Here is a 21,711-nt window from a genome sequence, read left to right as displayed (position 1 = left end):
ATAAGAAGACGGTTCGCTACCTAATAACAGAAGATAGAGGTCAGGATTAATAATTACATTTGTGGACTTTCGGTATATATATGACCAATGTAGCCCGTCACGTATGAGATATGACGTCCCCCGACGATCACACTACCCGGGGAACTGCAGAGGAAGCGGCCTGAGACCATTGTTAGGTACCGTCAAGACATTTGACTGGTGAGAATGAGGAAAACCCTACTGAGGATGTCTAGCCTGAAAAAGCGTTTTCGTCTAAGTGTCCCCACAGAGAATTGAAATTGGGACCACTTGCACCAAAGGAGACAACGTTAGCGACTACACTACATGGAACTGCATAACGGGAAAACCAGCAACTGGACAAAGTCCATCATTGCTCCAGTACAAAACCCAATGATTGTTCGTTCGTGAATTTTCAGCCGAAGAATAGTATCTGTGTGTTACCACACCCTGGGTACTAGCCAGATTCATTGTTCTCCTGTGATTATTTTCTTATTACCAAATTAAAAGCATCACAGAATGGTCGTACAATGGCTTACTGGATCGTACAACGCTGTATGTGGGCAAAGGAATTTCCTATTTTGAATAAAACGAGGTAAATTGATTGCTTCTTTCCTAATTGCTACTTTGTGTATTATTGAAAATACAAAAGATATAATTTTAAGACGTTAAGTGGTATAAAGCATTTCAAAGTTAACAGAGGAATATTAAACAAACAATACAAAGTTGTAGTTTTAAGTTTGTTTATTTTTCATCAAAAAACTTATTTTCTTATTAGAAATTCTTGTTGTATATACACGTTTTTTTAATACTTATACATATATAATATCTTAAGAATCAATATCAAAATAACACGCAAACAGAACAAGATGTATTTGGAATTAAAACTATTACCTTACATTTTTTAATATTTCAGCTCTTATACACGATTTAATCATATTATTTACATAAGTATTTTATTTATATTCTAAACATTTTTTACTTTTAAATGTAGGAACAAACATTCATTAAAATTGAATGTTCAAAATAAATAATACTAACAATCACACTTCGATACAAAAAAAAGTCACACTTTTTTTACACACAGCATATTGTCGTAGAAAGGTGAAATGTAATTCAGTATAATTGTATATTAATTGTAAACTTTCTTTTTACTATTGATAACAAATATGATATATTAATACTGATATCATAAAACATTATGCAATTTAATAATATAATAATAATTGGCAGAAAATTACAATTAATGTTTTTCTATGCACGAAAATGTATACCTCACAAAAAGTTTGGATTATCGTTATTATAACAGCACAACGACCTTAATCTGTCAGTCATGCTTCTAGTAAGTCACTGTCATGTTAATTGTCGCTACATGCGCTACATTCTGCCTGACACCAAAAGATCTTGCTTGCGTCCAGGCAATTTGTAGTCGAGCCGAAGGTCTGGAGGAAACAGCTAATTGTCAATATAGATTTATCCCAGATATATTCTATTATAGATATTGTTGGAGATGTGCGCGAGGCGAGACGAGACAAAACTTAATGCGGTCTCGTCTTGTATCGAGAAAATTTGTCTCGTTTTATGTGATAATATATCTCTATCTCATCCCGAGAAGTTCTGTCTCGAATTTCAAGGCTATACGAGTTAAAATACGTTAGAAAATTTTAAATTTTGGAAATTTCCAACGTTTTGATCAACGTGCAGTAGATGTCACAAGTTATGATGGAAGCAATTGACAATCGGACAAGACAAGGACGATGAACAGATGGTTGATTCACTCAATGTGTATTAAGATAATTCAGATACAATGCAATAAAAAAAGAATCAATTATCTCCCGCTATAGCTGGACTCAGATTCATTGTTGGATTCAATAAGCCTGATTCGAGGTTAAAATCCCTTTCCAGCACCATGGTTATACGAGACAGGAATCTACTGTTCACAGTCAGAAATATACACAAGGGGTGGGTCCTAAGGTCCGCACTCTCGAAATCCCATTTTTCTGTAAATTTAGTCTAATTTTAGGGGTTATTTTTACAAATTTTAATATATATAATTTATCTTATATTGAATTTGGACACCCCGATATAAATTCCTGCATGCGTGCCTGTTCACAGTGATCCGAACTCCTACTTCCACCTGTCAGATACATTAATGTTCAGGTAGTGTTGATAATGGACAACCAACCTATTTCTCTCTCCACTATATGTTTGAATGATTAGCTACAATAAAGTTAGCACAACTTGACTTCCTTGCTTTGCTCAGAAGATATTCCAAACTTTTTTGGGAGGAATGTATAAAAGTATGTAAACATTTTAAAGCTTTTCTTAAAAAAAACTACTTATTTCAATGTCCACTGAACTTAAATTCAAAATATGTATCTCTATACACACCAATGAAAAGTATTCTTGACACATTTGGGGCATCAAATTTTAGTGTCATTTTCAGATGAAATTTAGTGTCTTTTTTAAAAATAAAAACCAGCACTGTTAACAATTACAACAGTGTTGCCAGTGAATTGAGTATTTTGTGCAGTGGCGTTAACTAATACCCTTAAAATTATACCCCCCAAAAATTGGAATAACTACTGTAGATATTTTTAAAATATTCTAATCAAAAAATAGATCAAATACTCGAATAAAGTATGAAAATTCCAAAAATATTATTCAAATATAAGGTTTATTTTAATTTTAACAAAACTAATATTAACAATCTGGCACAGAGTTGCTTGTAAAGAAAGATTTAAAGGTAACAAAATTTATTAATTTAATTTAATTTAATCTTGACTATACGAATGAAACATCCGTGTCATTTACGGGAAATACAACTGATCATTTTCTCAACATGATTATTCGAACAGAAAATGTCAGTACAATAAATTCATTACCGGGTATTATTTTGTTCCGTGTCTAAACAATAAATGAGCAATTTTAACCAGATAACAAACGTTTAGAGATATTTTTTAAAAAATCAATAGATACAGCTAGGTTTTATTGACCAAGATCAAAGTATGATTCCAACATGTCTGCTTTTTACCACCAAATTAATACACATAAATAGAAAAAAAAATCAAAATTAACTTCATTTTTCTTTCTCCAGTCTTCCAGGTTCATCTTTTGGCGACACTAGAATTCTATACAAGGTATTTACTCTCAAAACTTTAAATATTCGAAGAAATTTAAAAAGTTGATAAATCCAAAATTCTAAGCAATCTTGAACGAATTAAAATGCATCTTGTAAAATCATCAGCGGTCGACTATCATAGTGAATGTGTTGAAATGATAAAATATCCAATGGAGAAAATACTTAACGGTGTTATTGAACAATACGTAATATCTGTCAAACCTTATTGATCATATGTATTCGGGAAGGTACTAAAAGAGGTAAGTATATCAGTCAAATGCAAATATCCAAAAGCATTAAAAGTAAATACTGAAAATTATTGTGTAATTCAATGAATAAAGGAATGTAATGCAGAAACGAAAGTTATTAAAATCCAAAGATTAACTTTACAGATTCTCAAAATTCAGAAATACAGAATACTTTCTGTTGTATACACTGTTAATTATATCAATGATGTTCAAGCTAGGGTACGATACGACTTAGAAGGTGTTTAAAAATTATACAAATTATACATTACATTATACTATGATATATAATGATATACAAAAACAGGGTCGTTTCATTAACAAGTAATACATTCTGTAATTCATTTCTGACCATGCTATCGATCATTTCAATTAGGAATAGCTTAAATCAGGGATTCATTAATTAATGGAGAAAAAAAAGGTTGAATATCACTGAGTTATACAGTTCAGTAGACTATAACGTCTCCGAGCTGTCAATATTCCATGTTGATTTACCGTAAATGTTGTGTTTTTTCTTTCTTTTTACTGCAAATTTCTAAGCACATAGCAGTTGCTTTGTGTAATAAATAACGACAGAATCTTAGAATTTACAGTAAATATTTGTCAATGAAATTTGACCTCTTCAGTAATATCAATTTAAAACAATATGAAAATTACAGTACAAGAGTTTCTTTTTTCTCTGAAGGGAAATGAATTTATACATATGTAAAAAGTTTCACACTGACAAAGCTATTGCTTAAACACACTTTACTATTATTTTTATTTTAAAAAAAGAAAACACAATAACACTTGAATTTGAATACCAAAAGATAATCAGACTTCAATGGATATGAAAATGATACATTCTTATGTATCAATTAGCCACTGAGATATACAACAATTCTTTCTCGGTGTTTTACAACATTAATGAAGAACAAAAAAATACTGAGATCACGTTTTAAAAGAGACGGATCATTTTGTTTAGGCAACAATTTTTCAGAAAACAAAACAATTGCACTTGCTGAACAAATACACACAAATATCACTTAGACTTGAGATAATCGTGTATCTTAGATACGTCTTTTTTTTTTTTTTTAAAGGCAAACTATTTTGGACGGTTTAAGATGTAAACGCAATGTAATATTGTTGTCTTATTAAGACAAAACTGCACTTTTGTTTAATGAACAGTTCAGCTAATGAGGTCCCCATTCTTTCTTAATAGCTCCAGACGCATTTCATGTTCTCGAGCTTTTAACCTCAATGCTGCAATACTGGACGTTCTCCTATCGAACTCAGGACTTGGAATCGCCGCAGCCGTTACCGGAGGCGATATAGCTGCACTGGCTATTGTCACGGCTGGTGGCGGTACCAAAGACGACATCGTGGTTAACAAAGTTTGGTAATCAGCGGCCGCTGATCCTTCCGTTAGCTTTGGTCTATGAGCAGAGATATTTGCTAAAAGGCTTTGGAAAGAACCTGCAGGATATGCAGCACCTAAAGGGGGCATTGTAGGGGGTAAAAGTGCACCCCTATAGTCTCTGAGAGGTGTTAGAGGCGGAGCTCCTAAATAACTGGTGGTCGGTAGAAGATTGGCAGCTGCAGCGGCTGCTGGCAGATAAGCTGCGGCTGATCCTGGGAGCCTTGTTAGAAAACCTCCAGAATCGAAGGGCTTCCGGATGAATCCAAGGTGAGAAAACGGGTTTGGTAACGATGGAGCTACCGTTGGTGCATTGGGAGATGAACCCATGGCTAAGCCGCCGGAGTATGGGTTGTAAGGATGGCCCTGAGGTCCTACTTTCTCTTGCTTCCTCCATTTGGCTCTTCGGTTTTGGAACCATACCTAAAAATATAGAAATTTAAAAAAAATGGTTAGTGTTAAGCAACTAAAAAAATGAAAGAAAAGGCAAGTTAAAATTGAGTATGAGTAAATTTCAACTTTACATAGAAATAACTGAAGATTATTGAAGTTGAATAGTATATTTAAGTTCATACAATGGACGCCTTTTTATATTTTTTATAAATTAGTTTGCCATTACGTATCTACATACTTAAGAACCACGAAAATCTCGATGATAATTTAAGTAAAAGAATGGCCAGTCTGTAACGTAAGATGTATTTCGTTCGTTACTGAATTCTCTATGTCTGTATATATATATATATATATATATATATATATATATATGTGTGTGTGTGTGTGTGTGTGTGTGTTACTTGCGAATTTTTCAATTTCGAGCCCTTCATTCGAGAAAGCATAAAAAGCTATCTGAAAAAGTGATGGAATTTTTTCGCGTCACTCTTGCCGTTCCCGAGATACTGGCCAAAACAGTTCCGATTTCGGGAGATTGAAGGAGCTATATCTTGGGAATCATAAGTCATAGAGAGATCATATTGGTATCGATCAATACCTAAGAGGATGGTGAACATTTTGGTATCAAATAGTAACCGGTGGCCACTGGAAAACTGGCTACTGTTCCCCAGATATTAGCCAAAAAAGTTCCGATTTCTGGAGATTTAAGGAGCCATATCTCGGGAACCTTAAGTCATAGAGGGATAATATTTTGCGATTTTTTTAAAATTTTGAGACCTTCATTTTGAACATGTGTCTTCGTAAAACAACATATTTTAGAACGTTTTAACAGAACTATAAAAATATAACATGTAGGAAAAAATTTAATACTAAAGGAAATTATAAATGGATAGATATATTACTAAAAAATGTTTAATGAGTATAATAATAAAGTACATAGAACAATTGGTATAAAGCCTGTAGAAGTTAATAAGAAAAATTCATTCTTTTTAAATTAAGTTCGTTCTGGCAATGCTCTTGGAGCATTCTCAACTAGTTTAATATTGTATATTTATTCATTTATTTTACCTTACTTTCGAGGGATGTTAGGAAAGTAGAAAGTATGATGAGGGGGAAAAATCGAGATTTTACCAGGTTTACGCGGTCCATGGTCCCTATATGACGAGAAAGAGACTTTTAAATGACTGCCCACCTCGATATATATATATATATATATATATATATATATATATATATATATATATATATATATATATATACAGTGGCGTATTTAGGGGGTGGCTTCCGGGCTTAAGCCCCCCCCCGAAATCTTACTTAGTATAGTAAAGTAAATGAAATATAATGCAGAATTTTCTCATTTCCAGGCGAAGCTCCCCCCCCCCCGAAAGTTAGCAAAGCCCCTCCCGAAACAAAATCGTAAATACGCCACTGTATATATATACAATCACCTAGATGGCATAACGTTCAAAGTATCCACACCAAACTGTAAACTTAACGTTTTTATGCGCCTTTCGATCCCCAGAAGCGCTTTTCGAGTTTTCTTTCTTCTTCTCAAAATATGGGCAATTTATAAGATGGTGAATTTAAAAAAAAATCGAAAACGACTCTAACAATTTCTTTATGTTTCATACACTAATACTCCATTAACAACCTTATACACTATACTATGGTATAAGTCGTTCATCTACGAGAAGTCTAGAAGAAGTAGTTTACTCTTGGAGTGGTGGCGAGTTTTCGGATGATTTTCTCAGAAACGATTCCATATTTTATAAATAAATGTTTCATTAATAAATCTTACAATGTGGAATAAGGCATTCACCTGAAACAACCCTCAGGGTGTAATTTACTCTTAAGGGATGAGTGTCCTTTGAAGTTGTATCTCCTTCTGAAACTAGGGATGCGCTCGAGTCGAGACATGTCTCGAATCTCGACTCGACTCGACTCGAATTCGAGTCGAGATTCGAGTCGAGACTCACTTTATAAAATTCGAGACGAGTCGAGACAAACGTATTTCTCGACTCGAATTTTCGAGTCGAGACACGAGTCGAGTCGAGACGGCTCTTAAAAATCTCGACTCGACTCGAATGTCTCGAAAATCTTTCTATAATTTTTAATATTATTTTGAAGAAAGTATTCACTCAGAAACAGCCTTGAAACCAATTCCAGCTTTTATTCCTTCAGAAAGGTACAGAACGCATAAAATTAATAGTTAATCTTTAAAGATCAAGATTTAATTTTCAGCTCAATTCAGTTAATTAGAACTAATAGTTAATGTCGTAGTATTTGGTTGTACTGCAAATATAATGATAATAATAATAATAATTGATTATCTAGTTTGTATAAAACTATTATCCGTAGTCTAAATCTAGTTTGTATAAAACTATTGCGATAAAGTGAACTTCATAAATTCTCTGAATGAGCAGTTGGTAGTCTATAGTAATTTAGCATAGTTATAATTATTGTGTTTTCGTTCCCATGAACGCAATAGGGTTACGTAACTTCTGGATTATTCGCTTGCCCAACTATTCTGAGGCTTTAATATGTTGCAGCATATCACGAGCTACGGATAATATAATGTAACATTTGTTGTAAATCACATATTATGATACGAGACTATTTTACATAGTATATCTTATCCAATATAAATAAAATAAAGAGTTTGTTTGTGTGTTTGTCTGTCTGTCTGTGTGCGACCTGGGGACCAGACGAGTGGACCGAGAGTTCCCAAAATTTGGTCACGGGTACCTTAGTCCAGGCCCCAGGTCAAGACGAAGCGTTTTTTTAAATTTCGAACCAGGGGGGTCTCGGGGGGGGGGAAGTTTACTGGGACCGACCTGGGGAGAAGACAAGTTGACCGAGAGTTACCAAATTTTGGTCACGGATACCTTGGTCCAGGTCCCAGTCTAAGGCGAAGCGTTTTTGTCAAAATTGGAACCAGGGGGTCTTAGGGGAGGCGTTTAGCGAGACATGTAGTAAAAGTAATCCAAATTGATCGACATTAGTGTCAAATCCATAGTTTTCACGGTCGCTGAGATCAATGGTGACACTTCCATCAGCGATGATTTACAAATTCAGCTACTACTGTATGCGGGCCGGGTGTCAGCGGGTGAGGAATACCGAGACATGTATAAATAGCCCATATTGATTGATACTAGTGTCAAATCCATAGTTTTCGCGGTCACTGAAATGAATGGTGATACCTAAACACCCGATCTCGCTGTGCTCAATTTCTCTCGCACACGTGAAATGGGTTTGTTGTTTCCAAAACAAATAGGAAGTTACCTTGTGCTTTTGCATTTCTGCACGCACACAGGTACCATTGTTGTTTTAATGATCAGAAGAAATATCAAAACCATCCGATATATATGATACGAAACAGCTAACAGAGGGAGGCAAAGATAAAAGTAGGCCTATACCAAGTTTTCCGCGTGGTACCATTACGGAGAATAAATATTTGATAAAGTCACGAAGATGCGCTTAAACCTATTCCATCTGTCCTTATAACTTTTCTGGTCTCATCAATTTCTCAGGAGAATACGTACAACATATGTCCAAATTCCATATATACTCTTTCTAAACTAATGAGTAAACTCATTAAGAACACCAACTGATATCAATAAACAGGAAAGAAAACAATACTTTATACTTCTATCATTTGGTACACATCTCTATGAAGCACAGCTTGTTTCTTTTCGAAATAGCTCCTTCGTGTCACAGCTGTGGTTAGTTTTGTTTTGTGTTAGGATGAAAGAGAGAAATGCAACATTTGCTTCGCGGTGAAGTTATATATATTATTAAGATGAGCGGTGATAAGCGAGGTTTAACAAAGAGTGCCTTTGGGATGCACAATTTAACGGGTAGTTGCAGTCCGTGTTGAGAATCGAACCAAAGCTATGTAAGACATGTTATGACAAATCCAAAAGGTGTGTTGTATCGGTGCAGTACCAGTTTTTCACGTTTTTCAAAATGTTCCAAAACCCAAAGAATAATCTTTAATTTCTGATATTTTAGTCGTCACAAATTACAATTTTATAATGTAGTCAATGTTTATAATTACTGGGCAGTTGGGCGTTTAAACTAATGACATCATAATAAAGTCAAAACCATAATTTTGAGTTGAATTGATTCTGAGTTTAACGTCCCGTTCAGCAGCGAGGCTATGTGAGACGTGGACCTACTGATTAACGTGGAATCCGAACCACATGAACTCCCACCGGGAATCAAGCCCAGGTTTCCCACGCCAAAGGCAAGTATACTAACCGTTAGCCACGAAGGAGCTCCACCATAATTTTAGTGGGCGTTAAGAAATATCTCGCCAGTGCTTTTACAATAAATAAAATTTTATAAGTATTAAAGAATAGTGGTAAGAGGTTTTATAATAGCTCTTTTATTTATGAGATATGAGTATTTTGAAAAAAAAAAACAACTAAAGAATAGGTTGGCGGAACCACAAAAGACTTTCTTATAAATACATACGCACCTTACTCACCTTTTATAATTGCTATGCTTACGTTCTCCATAAAAACAGAAATTCTCTTTTAGTGATACTTTATACAAGATCATGAAGTGGGTTCAAATTTAATTAAAGGCAAAATACAATACAATAATCCACAAATATTGCCTCAAGTGAGTTTAAAGATTTCTAAACACTAGTGCGAAACCGGGCTCTGCCGTTGCGATCGATTTACAGGTCTTGAGACGAAAGTAAGAAGGGACTTACGCACACAGTAAGTAAAAACAATTAATATGCCTGTAACTTTCCCCCAAATGGGTGTACCTTAAAACTAACCTCACCATTATTTTTCTAATTAAATTCTAGCCCGAAATTATGTATCATATTACCCTATTCCCATTTTGAAAACTTGACCTTAATTCAAAATGGTGGATTTCAAGATGGCTGCCATCAAGGTCATATCTACCATACGACTTCCCCCCAGGACTTATATGTATCCACATGGTTTTTCTTCACTTTTCTTCATTAACGCTCCGTTTACAAAGGGTAGTAAGGGACTTCTGTAGTAATCTCTAATAACCACATCACAACTCTTAAAAGTTATTTAAAAAAATAGAAAACATGCACCATGGCAAAAATTTGTCATCACAAGTAATGATGCATACATGCCTTCTATCAGCAAAAAAAGTTTCATTGAAATTGGAGCCGGACATTTGAGTGATGTCCCTTGTGGGATGTGATTGAACGTATCGTCAGAGCACATCGCCCCCCTTCCCGGAATTTACGGGAATTAGGTGACCTGAGTGAGTACATGTGGTGCCAGCTCTCTCCAGCAACCTATCAAGGATCATTGCGTGTATGCCAAGACGTATCGCCGTTTTTATCCATGCCAAAAGTCAACATACTGACAATTAGGTAGGTAGTCATGATGGTCTGGCTGATGTGTGCGTATATTTTAACTCGTACATTTTGTCTCGACTCGAATTTCGAGACGTCTCGACTCGAATTCGAGTCGAGTCGAGACAGAGACTGTCGAGTCGAGACACGAGTCGAGACAGAAACATATTTTCGAGTCGAGACACGAGTCGAGACAACATTTTCTCGAGACGAGTCGAGACAGGCTTAAATCTCGACTCGACTCGACTCGAATGCATCCCTATCTGAAACCAATGTTAAATTTTATGTTTAATAGGAATTTTTTGTATTTTATAAAGTTCTTTGTAGTAAAAAACAAATTTACTTATAAACAAACATAAATTAAAAATCTCTTAAGAAGTATTTAGGCTTAAAAAGGACGGTAAATTATAATGCAACCACTCAAAACCCTCCTGAATGGAATCAAATTGAATATTACTTCATTACGGGCCAGTAGTGCCTATTTTGAATATTTTAATTCAAAATGTTCAAAAAATGAAAATAAAATGAAATCTTTCAGTTTAATGTTCCAAGATTATGTCCTTTAGGCTAAGGGAGACCATTGTTAAGATAAGTGAATGATGACTAAAGAATTGGTGGAATGAGAATGCAGAAGGAAACGGGAGTACCCTGAGAAAACCCATTGTTCACCACAAGCTTATTTTACTTGGACGGGAATCGAACCAGGGACCCCCATGCACGAGAGGTAAGCTCTCTAACCATGTTTAAAAATAATATCTTCAATATGGAATTGTCGCATCCAAAAAATTGCGAAATCTTATGAAATAAGCAAAATAACATTATTGTTATAACATGCAAATATAAAATTATACATTAAATAATAATAATAATAATAATAATAATAATAATAATAATAATAATAATAATAATAATAATAATAATAATAATAATAATAATTAATAATAATAATAATAATATCCCACGATCATGCATCGAGGTTAAGAAAGACGGTAATAACGATCAATAAATAAAATGGTGGAATGAAGAAAGTGGAAAGAAACGGAGAAAGCCCAAAAAACCTCTCCCTTAAACACGGTGTTGATTCGCGTAGTGCAAGCTGGGCAGGATCGAACTAGGGAACCCACCCAGCAGAGTTGAGCACTTCACCACTGAGCTACCGCGGCTCCAATAGAAAGAAAATGTAAAGACGTACAAATGAAATTGGTTTCTGCCTTTCTTTGTGTAATTTTTCACACTCTGCGGTAGAGGTGGTCCAAACAATAATACAGATTTTGGGGTGACGGAGGCTCAGTGGTAGAGCGCGTAGGGTTCCTGGTTCAATCCCGGCCAAGTAATTTTGTAGTGGACAACATCGTGCTCCTGGGTTTTCTCAGGGTATTCCCGTTTCCTCCCAGTTTCTCATTCTACCAATTCTTCCATCATCATTCACTTGCCTTAATTATTGTCTCCATTAGCCTAACAGCCATATCCATGGGACGTTCAACTCAAAGATCTCATTTCATTTCCCTAACGCAGATTTTTACATGAGGCCTATAGGCCTATGAGGCGTAATAAAGTAAGTAGCTACTTATTTTACTTGTAATTCTTTCTAAGCAAATTATTTTGGAGTATCAAGGAGAAGGGATTAGCTCTTTTGCCTACCTCATTCAGACGCCCATGACTAGTATGTCTTTTTTTTCACTCAGTATAATATGTTAAAATAAGCAGATTAAGCTCCTTCGATTCTAACTGACTTATCTAAAGATAATAAATGCGTTTTCTACCTTTTTTTTTTTTACTACGTATATACTAAATTAACAAGAACCAGTTTATCACAGATACCTGCACCCGTGTGGGTGGAAGGGTTTCTTAAGTTACTTAAAGAACGTTAAATGAACTTTCAATATGAATTAGTGACGTCACAGTTTTAATGGACATTCTTTTTTTTATTATTTTATTCCCCCCACGTTCTTTAAATTCACTCAATTTGAAAACACTACCAGTTAAAACAGTGCATTTGCCTCTTCTTCCTGTTATCTCAAGACAATGTAACATAACACAAAACTTAATGTATACTATAACACAAGGCCGAGAGAGGGAGAAGACAAACTAATTGGTTTGAGTACATGTAGTAAGTGCGTATGGGTAAGAGAGATAAGTGTGAGTACCGGGATGAAGTGTGTGTGTTGTGTATATGACTGTAGTAGACCTAGTTTGAGGGGGTCATCCGGCGTGAGCAATTTCATTAGTCACTAATGTAAATTCCATGTTCCCATTAAGATCCGTGAATTCAAATGATTATTCTCTTTATTTTTTTTTCTGTATCTTTCTTTCTGTTCTACGTTAGAGAAAATAAAAAAAAAAAAAATCCACAGTAAATAATCCACACATATACTTAAAAGAAGGCAAGATATTAGTTTCTCTTCTGAAAGGAAAAAGCAATTTAGGGAAAGCGTGAGTTTCGTGGAAGGAGTCATTTATTCCTGAAAAGATAGGATAAAAGAAATTGTCGTTCATATAAGTGATTGTGTCATTATGTCCATTAGTGTATTTGTGTGTGTGTGGATGTGTGGATATATTTTCACAAAGTTTACGTGTCAACTGTAGAAAGGATTTTTGTAACCAGGTATTATCATGAACATTTTGTTGCATTTTATAGAGTTCTGAAAGTCTTCAGAGTTATGTATATTGAAATCAAAGCCTCAAACCATGTACTGTATTTTGCAAAAGACAAATATCTTAAAAAAAGAACTCATTGCAAGTCGTCTGTAATTTATATCACTGACCAAAAAATTTATAGAGCTTCAAAATATTTCAGGCTTTAACTCACACACTTGAATAATGAACCATCATCATAGGTATTCTGCCATAATTGGCAGGTCACTTGCCGCAACTGAAAAGCCATACTCTACGATCTTTTGTTAACCTCATCGTCTTCACGTATGAATTTCTGTTTTGATACCGTCCATCAACTGTAGCCTCCTTCGTTCCCTTCCTCTTTTTCCTGTCACCATACCCTCTGGCATGTCCCTCATGGTACAGTTCCTTCTTAGCCAATGTTCCAACCAGTTTCTCTTTCTCCTTCTAAAATTGTTGTTACCTCTCCTACCATTTCTAACATCCTCTCATTCATTTACCGCTCGGCTCAGGCAATTCTCTCTTTTTTTGGCCACACCCACATTTCGAAAACTTCCAGTTGATTTTCATCACTTTTGTGTAATGTTTATTTTTCTGTCCCATACAATACAATATTCTACACGAAGCAGTTTAGAGTCATTTTCTGAAGTCTTTATTCAAGGTCACACAATACAGACTTTTCTTCCTCCTAAAGGTTTCTTTCGTCATTCCTATTCTTGCTTTTATTTCACGTTCACACTTCATATATCATTAATAACACTATCCAGATATCGAAAACTAGTCACCTGTTCTATTTTGTCTCCTTCTACTTCTGTATTTAACACCTACAGCTTGAATAATTAAGGAAACAATAAAAAAAGGAAAGAATATTATCCAAGGCTTATTATTTAAAGGTACTACTCTGTCATTTGTCTGGTGGAACCGATTGGTGAAGCTCTTGTGCGGTTTGAAACTGGAATTTCCTGATTGAGAAGCAAGAAATGAAATTAAATTAAATCTTGTAAGTGTTACATCCCACGGTTATGCCGTCTAGGCTAAAGGAGATGGTGATGATGAGAAATGCATGAAATGGTGGAACGAATAAAGTGGGAGGAGACGGGAGAACCCGGAGAAAACCCACGCACACGGTGTTTGTCCAGCACAAAGTTCACTTAGCGCGAGCTGGGGTTGAACCAAGGACCCCAGACACCAGAGGTGAACGCTCTGCCACTGAGCCACCGCGGCCCTGGGAAGCAAGAGTGCTAACCACTAGCCTAAGAGGAACAAAAAGAATGGAAGGAGAACCCCTTTAAAATCTGCTGGCAGAAGATTTGTCAACTACAATTTTGCATGGTCTGAGATCGAACCAAGGGTCTTCCCAAGCAGAGAGAAGAGCAGTTCTCCCACTTGTATATACTGTATTATTCAGATAAATTAGGTAAACAAACTATTATTGTGTTTTGAGAGATTTATGTTTTTCTGTGATACGTCCTTGTACTTTTTCCTTTTTTTAAAAAAACGATGACCATTGACCTTCTGCAAGAAGTCGTGACTCCAGGGCCGCCAAGAAGCAATGGGCAAAGTCCTCCCTTAGGCAACCGTGTTCACTTAGCCAGAACGTTCGTCCGCCCTTAGCCTCTCAATCCGAACAACCAAACCACACCAGAAGAAGACAGACAGCAAGAAAGAAAATAAAACAAAACAAAGTAACAGAAGAGGAAGAAAAGAAGAAAGCCGAATGGCAAAGAAAAAATAAAGATAACAATAATAAAAAAAAGGAAATCTTCAATTACTATGTCCATTCTTCGAAGTGAAAAAAATAAAAAAGAATAAGACAGACGTAGCCGATTCTGGTGTCACTGCTGTTACCAATGAGTGTGTCGTAATTTTGCTTCAAGGGAAGAGCATAGTAATTTCCTAATACCGCGGTCTGCTTCGAGATGTATGAAACATGTAATTTATTTAATTAAAGTAAATTAACGTTTCTCTCTTTTTCCTTTCCTTTTTGTCTTGTGGGTTCCGTTCGTTGTACAGCGCGGGTGGAATAGGATGGTTGGTTACTTGTCTAGAATGGCGGCAGACTATGTCAGAGGAAGGGGGATTTAGGAGGCCCTTCGCTGGGGTGAAGTTCGGGTGGGGAGTATAAGCAATATAAATAGCAACAGGAAAATGATGGAAATAGTACACTAGATTACCATTTAGATTTTAAATGGTGAATTCTTTTCAGCAAGTGTTTCAACAATGAATAAATAGCTAAAAATTGATATGTAGAGATTTTTTTAAAAAATAAGATCACACTTTTTTTTAAAAAAAATAAGATCAATAGTATTATTTGATAAAGAAATAATAACAAGTAAATTGATTTGGTTCGCTTCATAATTATCCAAATTTCATCTAATGATACATAAACGATTCAAAGTAGCAGCGAGTTAAACATTCCAGAGTTCCCACCAGGTATATTTGGCGAGCACAAATTCCCTGACTTTTCCAGGTTTTCCAGGTCTATATATAGGGTCTAACGTAAAAAACCAACTATACTTTGCCCAACCAGGAGGTTACTCGTATGTTATGCGTGTGTATGTGTAAGTATAAAAGTCTTGCTATAATAATAATAATAATAATAATAATAATAATAATAATAATAATAATAATAATAATAATAATAATAATAATAATTTATTTTATAAAATATCTCCTATCAAATAGTCGGATAAGGCAAAAAGAAAAATGGGTCCTGAAAAGTGAAAATCCATACTTAAAATTACCTGATCTATTTGGGTTTTTTTTTAGCCTCATCATAAAATTCTCTGATTTTTTAGGTCCCTTCCAATTTTTCCATTCTGATATTCTATAATCAATCACAGTGACTATTGCCTGGACCGGATGCATTATACTGTACTCTAGTTTTTTTTTTTTTTTTTTTTTTTTGCGGGTGGAATCGCCTGAACTGTCAGGCCATATGCCATGATGATTTATTATGCACCCTCTAATTGGACCGGATTCAAGTCTCGGTTCGTAGTTCTCAGCCTACGCTAATAGATATTCCTGTCCTTCATAACCTTGGTATTCCTAAGGGCATAAAACAAAAATTCAAAATTCAACTGAAGTACTCGTAGTTTTGATCCTATTAATTAACAAAAAGAAGAAAAACTGATATATATACTCGGACTCTATCGAATATTTAACGTCCATTTTACATACATGAACAGATTATGTCCGCAAAGGATGTCCGAGATTTATGTATTCATAGCTACTTATGAAAGACATAGTCTCGCTTTCTTCAAGCATTTCTTTAAAAAAAAAAAAAAACTGTAAATGCATTCAAACTTGAGGCCGTTTGAAGCACCTTTAATACTGTTCAATTGAGCTATTTTCTCTCATAGGTTACTTTATATATGAAATTTTCTATTCAGTTAAGTTAAATTTCATTAATTCGACGAACATGATATGGCCAGAGAAGATGGCAACACTTGAAGAGATATTAAAGGTATGATTTGCTCAGCCAGAGAGGGAAGTCTTCATAGGTCATGAAATAACACACTTCCTGACTCCCACACCCTTACAAAAAAAAAAAAAAAAAAAAAAAAAAGGAAAAACAACGAAAGTGGAGCCCAAAAGTAAAAAGAAAAAAATCTATGTCATCAGTGTTGCATTTACTCCCTCCAAATTGACTTCGCCGGCGCATTATCACTAGAAACCCTGAGCTATCATTTGCTAAACCGAGCTATCAGTTGAGGTTATTCTACGAATGGTCTCAACAATAGTTATTAATAACATTTCCCGATTTTCACTTGATTATCCCTTAGTCACGATTCTTGACTACAATGACAGTCAAAGACACGCAGGAAAAAGAAAGAAAGAAAAAAGCAGTAAAAAAAAAGAGAAAGAAAGAAATGGAAATTGTAGTATTGTGTAGATGGGAGGATCCACCACCGAGGAGTTCAATGTAAAAGAAACAGACGAAAAAGAGACGGCTTTACAACAGAATATTTTCTTGGTTGCAATTTGAGGCACCAGAACTGCCATAAAGGTCACTGAGGGAACAAAAGTAACTAGTAATCGGAGGTAAACAGCAGAAAATTTATTAGAAAAATAGTCGTATTTTATTAAGCCTTACTTACGTGCTTCCCATCTGCGAAGGCTTATCTTCTTGAAACTATACGTAGTTACATTCCTTTTTTTTTTTTTTTTTTGAATGGTATATCGAAGGAGTATATTATAATTGGTCATAACGTGTCTATTTCTATGTGTAAGTGCTTTACCCAAAGTTAAGCCTTTCCTTCTGGTCTAGTGGCTGGAGCACGCGTCTTCGGCGCATGAGGACGTGGGTTCGATTCCCGACGGGAGAGCACTAAAATTTGAACGACTATCCATGTATCATATACGTCGCCTCGGTGACGAAAAGGGCGATGACTTTAACAAACCAAACAGTCTATCCGAAATCGGGATCTATACTCCACATACCCAAATATAGCTAGATGGGGCCTCTAAGCCAGTACAACAGAAAGTAGAATGACCAGATTATTTCTCTTGTGATTCAACAAATGGTTATAGCAAAGTGGATATTAGAGTTACCTAGCAGAATGACCAGTTTATGTCTCCTGTGATTCAAAAAAAACAAAAAAAAAAGGTTATGACATAGTGAATAGTAAAGTTACCTAGCAGAATGACCAGTTTATGTCTCCTGTGATTCAAAAAAAAAAAAAAAAAACGGTTATGACATAGTGAATAGTAAAGTTGCCTAGAAGAATGGCCAGTTTATGTCTCTTGTGAGTCAAAAAATGGTTATGACAAAGTGGATATTATATCGAGTTGCCTACAAGATAAAGAGTTAAGGCAGTACAGTCTCGAAAAGTTATTGTCAAAATAATTATATCCATGAGATCAGACGAGAAATAAAATTTCTCGTTCCGTCTCGCAAATTTTGAGATGTATCCTTTCGTCTCGATTCTCGAAAATCTCTTCGCGTTTCATTTTGTAAATTTATACCCTGAGTTGAATTGAGTTGATTTTAAGTTTACTTAATTTCATCTACAAGTTATTAGAACTCTTTAGCGTCAGTGAGGTCCACGATAAGTATGATATAACAATATTTAAACCATATCTATAATATATTGTGTAATGACTTGCATATCTTCCAACGTTGGTAAATGCTCGCTCTCCATTGTATTCGAACAATCACTTTATCAGTTTATAATTTTTATACTATGAATTGTATATCACTGAAAGAGTGTGTAAGATCTTAGGACCTAGGTGAACTAGTGTTACCCACGTGACTTGTAAAATTTGAAAACAAGACGAGTATTGTAATGTTTCTAGTCTAATCTCAAATTTAAAAAGGTAGGTACTTCTCGTGTCGAATCTGGTCTAGTTCTTCGTCTCTTGGATTACGCTGTGTAATTATGGCTTCATTTCACAAGTAATTCATAGTAACCTGATATAAAGCACCCTGACTTCCTACAGTGCCAAGAAGCGATAATTTTCATATACAAAAGCAGGTTACAAGAAAGTGAATATCTGTGTGCATGTGATATTCTGCTAGCTATTTGTATATATGGTATCCCTACTGCAATCTCGCCATATCAACATTGCTTTTTTTTGAAAAAGGTCAAGTATTTCAAATTTGACACTAATTACAGACTTTTTGCATACAATTCTTGATAGAGGTGTACAAGTAGATGTTATATACACTGATATAGCGAAGGCATTTGACACTGTCGATCGTCACATATTACTACATAAGCTCAGTCTCTTTAATTTTGTAAAATCTCCTGTAAAGCCTCTAGCGTCATATTTAAAAAATATCGTAAGTAGTTTGTGCTTTATTGTGAGTGCATTTATTTGTTTGAGACATATAGACTTTCGAAGTTTTGCTAGGAATAGAAATTTTGTACATAACGCGTCACAAAATGGACTTCTGAACTTTTTAAAATGAATATCTTCTTCTAAAGCTGATTAATTTCTCTTAATTTATGTAGGCGTACTTAATATAGTTTCATTATAATACGTCACCTGCGGGGCATCGCACACCTGTTCTTGCTATGATGGTGAAAGAAGTTAATATGAACCGGTTACGCTCTGTTGTAGGCTAATGGAAATTATGATGTATGTTATAAGAACCACGATGATGAAAGTGGTGGCATGATAAGGTATGATAGCGAAAATAGAAAATTCATAGCAACCAATGTTCAAAAACACCTGGCCGTTCACTTCTCTTGTATTTAGATTTCATCCTAGAATATTGTAATATTTTGGCTTGAGGTATTAGCAAAACATCTAAAAAATTCTGCAAACTGTATGGTGTGTTACAGTGCCTCGGGATAGGGAGATAGGACTTCAGTAATTTGAAGGCTTATAATTCTTGGAATATCATATATATATATATATATATATATATATATATATATATATATATATATATATATATATATATATATATATATATATATATATATATATATAGGGGCGGATCCAGGATATGATCAAGGGAGGGGCTAAACCATATTTTGCCGTTTTATCCAGTGTAAAGCAGGATTGAAGCCCATTTTATCCAGTGTATACCTGAGCGTCAAGGGGGGGGGGCTATAGCCCCTATAGCCCCCCTTGGATCCGCCACTGTATATATATATATATATATATATATATATATATATATATATATATATATATATATATATATATATATATATATATATACCATATTAATATGGAAGATCTGATATACCGAGTCCCCTTGAATAAGAATAAAGTAGCCTATAAGGAAAATTCGGACATTGTCAATTTCGGATAATTAGGCTACATTTGTTTCGTTTGTATTTTGTAAATAATATATTTTTATGTTATACTGCTATCTTAAAATTTAACCATATTCTCTGTCTACATGTAATAATATAATACTTGTGCACATTTTGAATTTCTAATGTACTACTGGAGCTCATGTCTCCTTGGACTTTGAATTGAAAAGGCTCTGTTGTATTTAAAACAAACTTTTTAAATTAAGAAAACCACATACAGACATGAGCTATGGCAAAAAGAGACATGTGAGACCGGAGCCTTCTCTATTGCTCAGCAGTTCATTAAAAAAAAAAAAAAAAAAAAAAAAAAAAGTTTTCAGTTGTTCGCAAGGTGCAACAACGAAGGGCAACTGGTGATATGACCACCCGTCTCCCTGCCCTGGAGGGGAAGCGTTGGAGACAAATTAAGCGCTTGTTTTAACCACAGTCGGTTCTTGTGTTGTTGATCCTAGTAACAAGAGGATCATCAGACAGGGTGCTTTATGAATAGCTGTTATGACCTTAGGAGTTTGATTCTTCTCCCCCCTATCTTTCTCCTTTTGTTTCTGAACCCAAGTTACAAAACAGACAAACGCTGTCAGCTTTATTATTCTATACTGTTCTTTCCCTCTTCTTTTTCCGCTCTTTCCAAGTGTGCAATCTGTGGCCACCTATTCGCTGTAACCACACACTGAGCCTATTACACTAATGCAGTGGTTTTCAACCGATGTGTCGCGACACTGGTCAGTCACGCAGTCCTTTAAAGTTGTATCACGAAATATTATAATTTAAAAATCGTGAAGAATTTAATAATAGTAGGGGAGCTTAAGGCAAAAAAATGGCCAAACCCTGCACTTTGTGTTAAAAAGGTGCCACTCGGATATGTTGTTCCCCTGATCAAACTAAGCAGGAATCGAAGTGGCCCCACTCCGACAGGTGGCCAGAATCCAATATGGCGGCTATCAAAGATGGCCGCCTCTGCGAATTCATAATGTTGGTTTTAGAAGCCTATATCTCCTTAACTAATAGTCCAATCTTCACGATTCGAAAACTAAATGACGTAGAAGATAACAGGGTCTAATAAATTAGCAAAAGGTTTTACCTAACACTGAAATTAACACCTACAGAAATTATTTAATTTGGAACTTTACATTTCTTATGATGGTGTTTACTCATATTTTTTAAAATAACAAGTAAACGGCTGGGATTATCGAAAAAGATGTCGTATAACTTTTTAAAGAGTGTTAAATTATCTTTCGTTTGGTGTATAGTTCATTCAGATTGGTTAATAAACTACGAAGTTGTGACAATTTAAAGATTCACGTTGAGTCGATTGATTTCCCCAAATTTCGAACGAGAGTTCATTTACCATAATAAAACATCACTGATGGATGCTGCATTGTACGAAACGGACCCTTCTCTCTTGATGTGTTCTTCATAAGTCGAATTTTCACCAGAGCACAAGACAGCCTGACCGAGCCCGGTTATATAAATCCAATATGGCGGCCATTAATTATCATCCATGAAGATAAGTCTTTTTTCGAAATATTTATTGCAGTATCTAGATTTATAAACAAGTATGACAAAGTAATAACAAACATTTTTCTCTCCCCCATCCTTCTGCCCCACAGAGTAAGTATGGGAAGGAATAAACTCCAAATCATGTTTCGAAATACGTCAAAAGAATCGGATAAAACTGAGTGGTTAAAAGACTTGGAGTAATAACAACTGCACTATTCTCGAAGTATTTCCATTGTAAGTAACAGTGGCGAAATCCCGTTTAATGTTTCGGCGGGAATAGTTCGGAATCACACAAAAAGGCAAAGTTTGAGGCGGCTACGCAA

At 35.0% G+C, this 21,711-nt stretch overlaps 1 protein-coding gene across 1 annotated transcript in view; it reads right to left on the bottom strand.

The window, feature by feature from the left end:
* Positions 1–597: 597 nt before the first annotated feature.
* The window catches only part of LOC145692965 (homeobox protein aristaless-like), a 529,461-nt gene continuing 508,347 nt past the window's right edge, over positions 598–21,711 (bottom strand). Inside the window, exon 4 of the mRNA XM_081768560.1 lies at positions 598–5,182. Within this exon, the coding sequence (XP_081624686.1) occupies positions 4,532–5,182 (651 nt within the window). The 3' untranslated portion in view covers positions 598–4,531. The remainder of the gene's footprint in view (positions 5,183–21,711) is intronic.

This window comes from Thermobia domestica, chromosome 8, assembly GCF_964235325.1.
Source record: "Thermobia domestica chromosome 8, izTheDome1.hap1.1, whole genome shotgun sequence".
In the NCBI taxonomy this organism is placed as follows: Eukaryota; Metazoa; Arthropoda; class Insecta; order Zygentoma; family Lepismatidae; genus Thermobia; species Thermobia domestica.
This window is presented reverse-complemented; position numbering and strand designations above follow the sequence as displayed.